We start from the raw sequence: 8,476 nt of genomic DNA, 5'->3' as shown, positions 1-8,476 counted from the left end.
CCCACCAATTCTAATTAACAGATTGTCAGCACTTCTATTCAATTTTTTAAAACTCTGAGGCTGAACTGCTTGCTTGGGTGGTCCAAATTATTTTCTGAGGTACCAAGATAATTTTTGTTAGTGATCTACTTATTCCCAGAACCAATTTCCCCTAAAGTCCTATTATTTTAGGTATGCCATTTTGTTTGCAATGTGAGGATTACAGGGTGTATATATCTTCTCATATAGTTTAACTCCATTTTGAACATCTCTCTAGATTTGCAATATCTTATAGTCTTCGGAAGGGATTATATGTTTATGGTTTGTAAATTATAAAGTGACTTACTTTCTCAGAGTGACCATGTAATTTCTTTATCAACCCCAGTTTTGTATTTATTTTTTATTATCTCACTGGGTAAAGCCCACTTGGGTTGCTTTTTAAAAAAGTTGTCAAGATTTCTAACTTGTGTTTGAGTTTCTTCTATACTTGTCTTAAGAGAACCTGTACATTTGACTTTAGTTATTTGTCTCTTTTACCTGTAAATTACTCCACCTTCCTTAAAAGTACATGATTTTAGTGCTGAAAATAGTAGACAAAAAAATTCATTTCTTTACTATAGAGAGATATTTTCTACAATAATGGTTTACGATTCTCATAAGTGCCACTATTTATTGGACCCATACTAAATGTCCACTCATTTTTCTAGGAAGTTCACTTGAAATATTACTAATTCTTAAAATATTTTATAAATATAAGATAGATTTTCTAAATAAAGAAAAAAAGGGGGTAAATCCATTTACGTCTTACAGAATTCTTAAACGAAAACATGAGGAACATGAAATCAAATAAATTCCTGTTATTAGTTAGGAAATTGCTAATGAACTCTCAACACTGTCGCATAACATTGTGTTTACTGAATGAGGGGGCCGTTCTCCTGTGCACCCGTTACCGAGTGTACCTACTCTGAAGACAATAGTACATATGCGTCAGATGTTTTCTTCAAAATGTACCCTTTGCTCTTATTGCAGACCCTGACCTACTTTTATCAGAAATGAAACATTATCTGGTTATAATAAAGTAATTTATGGACAGAAGCTGTATTTTCATACTCATTGAGTATACATTTGGACACTTTAGATGTTGAGCATTTTAAGTCGTATTTAATAAGCGTGGGTAATAATGTAAATTATTTCTAAGATGGCTCAAAGTTACTCTTTAGATTACATAGGCTCTTCCACTTTCTAACTGCATGATTTTGGTCAAATTATTCAAATGAATCGGAATTATTCTTTCTATAAAGTGGAGGAAATAAGTGGGCCTATTCTTGAGTCATCCACGGATTGATTAAATGTGCTAATGCAAAAAGTGCTTGCCTAGTAACTGCTATGTTGTACATTCTGTATATGTATTAGCTCTAAGTATTGCTGTTATCATTACTAAATTTAGAGACAATGATTACTCTGTAGCTAGTGCCCTGCTCTCTGTATTTACTATATTTTCATAACCTAGGCAGGCATGGTCTGCTGAATGATTTAGCAGCTTTAGCTAGTTGCACTATTGCACGAGTTTAACCTGATTTCATGGGATAAAACAGAATGAACACCGCGGTTCATGGCTGTCAGCAGTGAAAAATAGCTGGAAATCAGACAAACAGCTTCATTGCTGAGATTGTTTCCGGGCTAAAAGTTCTTCCAACAGCTGTTTGTTTTGGCCATTAATCGTGTCCAATTTTTTTTTTTTTTTAAGCTGGGGGAAATACGATTTTGTTTAAAAAGAGAATGTAGGCTGGTTATTTCTGAAGTCAGGAAGAACGTCTGTCCTTCCACTATTGTGGCCTTTTGGCTGCTTTGACAATTGGACTGAAGGACTTTTCCTTTTGTTCCCCTCCTCCTTTTCAGTCTCAGGGCTCAGCTCAGACTGCTGTAGTGAGAAGGAAAGGTAACGCTGGGAGCTCTGTGACCCTAAAGGAGGAGTTTCCTAGCAGTTACCTTTAAGAGAAGTCTACTCCCCAAAGGAGTATTTAATATTACATAGACACTGACTCACTGGAGAGAGAGGGAGAGAGAGAGAGAGAGAGAGAGAGAGGGAGGGAGGCAGGGAGGGAGGGGGAGAGAGAGAGAGAGGGAGAGAATATGAGAATTTGAGCCAGCAAGAAAAAAATATACTTAACTAAAGATGAAGGGAAGTTTTGTTGCCTCTTGTTGAAAGTTATATTATTAGGGTTTTTTTTTTTTTTTCTGTTTTAAATCTCGATGACTGCTAGTTTTGTTTAAAGTATTTGTTCTGGAAATAGTGAAGTTGGAGTCTACCAGACTGAGGATAGCAACATTTTCTTTGGCAGCAGGAAGATACTTTTATAGAAGCCATGCCTGTACTTGGGGTTGCCTCAAAACGGAGGCAGCCAGCTGTTGGGTCAAAGCCTGTTCACACTGCTCTTCCGATACCAAGTCTTGGCACTCCTGGGTCACAGCACTGTTCTTCGAGACCTTTGGAACTCACTGAAACAGAGAGCTCAATGCTTTCTTGTCAGCTCCCGTTAAAATCAACCTGTGAATTTGGAGAGAAGAACCCCCTCCAGGGGAAAGCTAAGGACACAGAAGACAGCAAGGTTAGTGGCTGAAGGTTACCTGCGGACTTATGTAGCTAAAATGCTAATTTCCTTTCAGGTGGAATAGAAAGCATGGTGTGAAATGGTGTCTAGTAGAGGAACACCGGCGTAAGGAAGTCAGTCGTTTGCATAGCTGAAAAGCTGAATATTTAGCCTATGTAAATCTCGTACTTACAGTTTATACTTGTTGAAAAAGTCGTGAACAAAATTCTCTGAATATGCATATGTTATCACCTAGGACTACTCATGGAGGAATGCCTAGTTAGTCCTAGATATTGCTCTATTACTGATAACCATAACCAATCACAACCATGGGGAAAAGGGGACCTATTTTTCATACATACTATAATGTTAAAGGAGATTTATTTGTAAAAGTTCATAGAGATACCACCACTTTTCTCTAAATGTCATTTGCATCTTAAACACTTTGCAGATTAAACACTGTTTGAATCTGAATCATAGACTGCTTACCTCATTGAAATATGAAGGAAAATGAAATATTCTTTTTCTTGATACTGTACATTTGTCTGGATTTTCACTTGTAAATTGAAACCCTACTGTTTTACTTATTACTGACATCTTTTTCAGTCATTTAATTTATACATTTTGTGAGCAGTAGTTTATACTACTGGTTTTTAAGCTGCAATCATTTTCTCCAGATGCGGTGGGGTAGCCTGGCCCTTTAGCTGATGAACTTCAGGGGGATTCATTTGTACTTGATAAACATCACTTTTTTCATGCAGTTTTAACTATTATGTCAAGTTTTCCAAAGTAACCATTCTTACATCTGGCTTCTTAGGGAATGGTTTGATTTTACTGTCCCACTGAAATGTAATTTAAAAATAACTTCATATAGAAATCAACTCTACATGTTAAAAAGAAAATCACCCCTTTTGTCTGAAATGTCCATTCTATTTTCAACTGTTCACATCCTCTAAGGTGCACCCCCATTGCAACTTTATTCATAAAGGCTTTGCTAGCTACCCCTCTTCCTCCTTTCCCCTCCTGTGATTCTTTGTCTGTAGTAATACTTATAGCACATTTACCTATATTGTATTTTAATTATCTGGATAATTTATTTCTAACCCCACTAAGTTGAAAATATAGATTCAAGACCTTATTCTGTGCTTCAGCTCCTTCTCTCCAATGCTTTAGGCGTAAGAATTAAATAATAATTGACTGGATTAATACATGAGTGAATGAATGAATGAATGAATGAATGAACAATTGCCCTGAGAAATACATAGTTAAGTTCTTCATTCTCATTGGATCATTTTAATCTATAAAACATAGGATTTAGAATGAATGATTTTTAAAGTACTTCTAGCTCTAAAATTATATTATTCCTTTGATGTTTTAAGAAAGCATTGTCAATGCAAGAAAAGTCAGTTAGAAAATAATTAAAGATTTTTAGTTCTCAGTCCAATGAAAGTAATTCAGGGTAAAAGTAGAGAAGTGTAAATTATCAACAGAAGACTAAAAATATTTAACTGTATGCAAGTAATTAAATGTGAACACCATATAACTCTGTCTTTGTAACCACAATGACTTGTCTGGATTAGATGGAAAGAATAGATAGACCATTTTTTCTCTGCTGACCATGCTATTATCTCTGCAGGTTTAGTCAAACTTTCACTTTGATAGATGGCCTTGGCCTAAGACTTGACCACTATAAGTACTGTTTTCAATAGAATTTTGGTTGATCTCTGGTTAGCAAACATATCAATCACACATCTGATATTCCAATAAGACTCTGTGGTAAGCAATGTTGTATTTATAGGGATGTTTTTACCATGCCACTTATCATATTAAAGACTTTTTCAAACAAATGTAAAGAATGCCTGGTCAGCACTTCAGAATATTTCTAAATGTTTGTAAAGGTATATTTAAGGATATTTATAAACTTTTGAAAAATAGAACTGAGGAAAATAAAATGATCATGGTGGTTATATTAGAGATAATTAGATTTGGCTGCAAATAGTAGAAAACTCAACCTAACAATAGCATAAACAAGACAGGAGTTTGTTTCCTTTTCACGTAAGGGGGAAATGGAAGCAGGCAGTCTGTGGTCAGTAGGGTGACTGCATGAAGTTGTCAGGGAGCCAGGCTTTCTCTGTTTTGTCCACCATCATCAGTTTGTGGCATCTGTCTCTCAGTCTTGAGTGGATAATTGAGTTCCATTCAATTAAAAAGACATATCCTATTTCATTAAGGATTCTCCCACACCCCATTGGCCTGTTATAGTTCCAAGGCCTTATCTAGCTGGGCAATGGAAGCTGGAAAATGTAGTTTTTATTCTAGGAAGCTATGTGCCCAGCTAAAAATTATGGGTTCTATTTCTAAGAAAAAAGAGACCATGGATAGTACCCACAATAGATGACAGTCATTAAAAAACATTTATGTGGAATTCTCTGCTAGTCCTTGCACCAAACAACCTCACAGTCTGGTTAGAGAGAACAAACCTATGCATGTGTCAGAAATGTGTCTTCAACCCAGCACTCCCTTCCCAGTCATCTAATTTCGAATTCCTAGTTCAGTATCGGGTGGTATACATCACTATTTCACATCCCATAATTTCTAGAAATTGGAGATTTTGTTTCTGTGTTACAGGTTGGATTTATCCCCTAATGCACAAGCTCATGCCTTGGCCTTTGTTTCCTATTAATTACTACAATACTTCCAAACTGGCCTCTTCTTCTGTGGCACCCCCCACATCCATCCAACACTTTCAGCATCCTGCTTAATGAAAACACTTCAGTTATTTTCCATGTTTATAATTTCTTCCTATAAGCATGCTAGTCTCCCAGTTGTTCTCACCCCCTCTTCTATACTAGCTCCATCTAGCTGCTCTCTTCCAGATGCACCCTTCCTGGGTGTGCCAGGTTCTTCAGACTGCTTAGTCTCACTGTATCTATAACAGATGAATAACATTAATTCCAGATTCCGTGTCCCATACATTTGGAAACTCTACCACAATATTTCAACGACTCAGGGTTTCTCTAGCTATCTCCTGATTTCTTATTTTCCTTGAATTTTCTAATGTCTCTCCTAATGTGGTTTCATCTTTCCATTCTTCCTGGCCACTCACCCAAATGAGGAAAAGAGTCACTTTACTTTGGCATCTTTACTTAATCCAGAGAGCAAGGTTAAGAAAGAGGGTACTGTTTTTTCAAGGCTCAGCAAATAACTTACAATTAAGCACTGGACATCCCTGTTCATGAAAGTTCCTTGGCCATACCTACCACTGAGAGCTTCTTTTCTGGTCTTCACTTTTCAGTCCCTAGCATCCTTTCTACCTGATCTGCCACCTCTCTTTTACCTGTGTTCTCCTTTCTAACTTCTTTCCCATGTTGGGCTCAGTGGCTCCTTCCTTCTTGGATTGCCTGTGCAAACTCAAGATTTTTTTTTTTTACATTATTATAGAAAGCAATTATTTTTTTGAGCATTTACCAAGTACTTTATAGGAAATTTTTCATTTTATTCTCATGACATTTCAAAGAAGGCATTATTTCCACATTTACAGAGAAATAAACTGAGGCTTACATAGAGTGGGAGAGTCATAAAATCAGAGAGTTAACTAGTATCAAAATCCAGGATTTTAATTTAAGTTTGTCCTTACAAAGCCTTTTTTGCATATTATATTACTCCTTTCAAAATATAATTGCCATATGTATATATATATATATATATATATATTTTAATTGTTTGGATATATCCTGTCTTCTAAATCTCATTCTTTAAGACTGAGTTCAAAAGTCAAAGAAAAGAATAAACAAATTGTTGTGGAGATTAAAATGAAGGTAATTTTACATCCAATTGGGGAGAATTAAATAAAACTCTTGAAAAAGTAGTGGCATTTGTATACATGGTAGTATGGATGTTTGTTTAATCTTCTTACTCTATTAGTTGTTAGGACAATGAAGGTAGAGATTACTTCTTACTATTCTCTGTACATCATGCTAACAGTAGTGCTTTGAAAACAAAAGATACTGAAAAGCATTAAATTGATTATATTTTAAAAACATAAATAGTGATATACACAAGCAAATATATTGTATGAATAATATTTCTAATGAGGCAATTCTTTTGTAGGATTTTAGGTATGAGAGAAATCCTATTTAAATGGAGCATTAAAAAAACCCCAAAAAAACCTTCATCAAGTAGTTGGAATTTAATGGGAAGATAGGACTCATCTAGAAAGAAAAAAAAAACAACCCACTCTTTTGAGGAAGGGTTGCATAGAAGAATATCTAGTGAGTAAACCATTATAATTTGAGCAGTTTGTGGAAATGAACATTTTTGGGTCTAATTATAGATGGGGGCAGACTTCATTATAGAAGGCTCTTACGTAAGACTTAGACAAAAATTATACTATCAATGTTATTTAGGAAAGATTATAGCAGAGAGGTACTAATATTAACTAATGTTTATAGAAACCTGATATATATCAAGTACTGAGCTGAGCACTTTGTGGAGTATCCCATTCAGTCCTCACAATAGCCTTATGATATAGGCACTGTTATTATTACCATTTTACAGATGAAGAAACTGAGGCTGAGAGTGGTTAAATGACTTGCAATATCTCCATGCTAGAGTATGGCAGAATATGGATTCACACTAATGCTGTGTGGCTGCAAGATGTTACTCTTAACTAGTAACTCTGCAACAATGAAGCTGGTGTCAGGGAAAGAGAAAAGAAGGGCTATTGGTTGACTTGATTTCTATATATACTAGTAAGTTTTAAGTATTGCATTAACATTGCTAGTGAATTACAAATAAATCATTGGTGCACCCAAGTGCCTAGAATTATCAGGAGAAGACAATTAAGTTGACACATGGTCTCTATTGAATTGTTTGAATAACATAAATAAATAAAAGAAACCTCAGGATAGAAATATAGAAGCAGATGTCAATAGAGTAGATGACTGGCTCTGGCCTCCAGCTGTTTCCTTCTTGGAGAAGATGTCTAATTGCTGAAGACTGTTGACAGTCCTGTTGGCTTGCTCACATGGTAGCACTTCCAGAGCTGGCCAGGCTGACTGCTGCATAGGTCAGCCCTCAGGTCCCTAGATGATTCCCTGCTTGGCCTGTTTCTGCTGTGCTTGCACATTTACTTATTTGTATTTAAAGAAACATGATTATTTATTTTTTTAGTTATAGCTTATGCTCCAGGTTTCATGGTTTAACTGTTAATGGTTGCTTTAATTGTTTTTACCTTTGTCGTAGCAACAGTGTGAAGACTGTTGTAATGATTCTTGAAATTTATATTGTCTCTACTGGCACAAGGCTAAACTTTTCAGTGTCATACATATATTTCCCTTGAGTAACAACTTGTAGAAATGTGGCATTCTAATGCTAGTGTCTATTATTTTAGTTTGTGTTTTATGAAGTCTTTAAAGAATTATATCTCATGTTTTAAACTATGAAATTACCAAAAATTCTGGTGTAAATTATATATGATTAAATGTTACTGAAAATCTCATATAATATTTTTATTGTTCTTCAAGTGTTAATATTGTGTGTATATTTGATGCCAATTTGCCAAACACATTCCTCTTAGTTTTTTCCTTACCAATATAGAGACATCTTTCTTTCCTCTAATAAGAAGGACAGCACTAAATGGATTGTTTATCCATTGAACATGAAATCAACAGGTATATGTCATGAATTTTTAAGCAAAATAATTGCTCCATGGTTGGAATTTATGCTATCACATCAACAATTACCCTCAGTCAGTCTTGAACTTAAAATATTAGGTGGCATAGTTATAAAACAACACACATCAAATTAGGAGCTCAAAGATTTGAATTAAACTTCTGCTAGATCCTGAAAAAATAAGTCTTGTAAGCTCTCTGAACTTCAACCTCTGTCTCTGTACAAAATAAAAT

At 35.2% G+C, this 8,476-nt stretch overlaps 1 protein-coding gene across 4 annotated transcripts in view; it reads left to right on the top strand.

Moving 5' to 3' along the window:
* The first annotated feature begins 2,262 nt into the window (after positions 1–2,262).
* NAV3 (neuron navigator 3) overlaps positions 2,263–8,476 on the top strand; it is a 314,982-nt gene continuing 308,768 nt past the window's right edge. For all 4 annotated transcript variants that reach the window (XM_081125420.1, XM_081125419.1, XM_081125418.1 and 1 more), the window contains exon 1: positions 2,263–2,588. In XM_081125420.1, the coding sequence (XP_080981546.1) occupies positions 2,346–2,588 (243 nt within the window). In that variant the 5' untranslated portion in view covers positions 2,263–2,345. The remainder of the gene's footprint in view (positions 2,589–8,476) is intronic.

Source organism: Miniopterus schreibersii (genome assembly GCF_964146895.1).
Source record: "Miniopterus schreibersii genome assembly, chromosome: 2".
Lineage (NCBI taxonomy): Eukaryota > Metazoa > Chordata > Mammalia > Chiroptera > Miniopteridae > Miniopterus > Miniopterus schreibersii.
The sequence above is the reverse complement of the archived record's forward strand: the minus strand, read 5'-3'. Positions and strand labels throughout refer to the sequence as shown.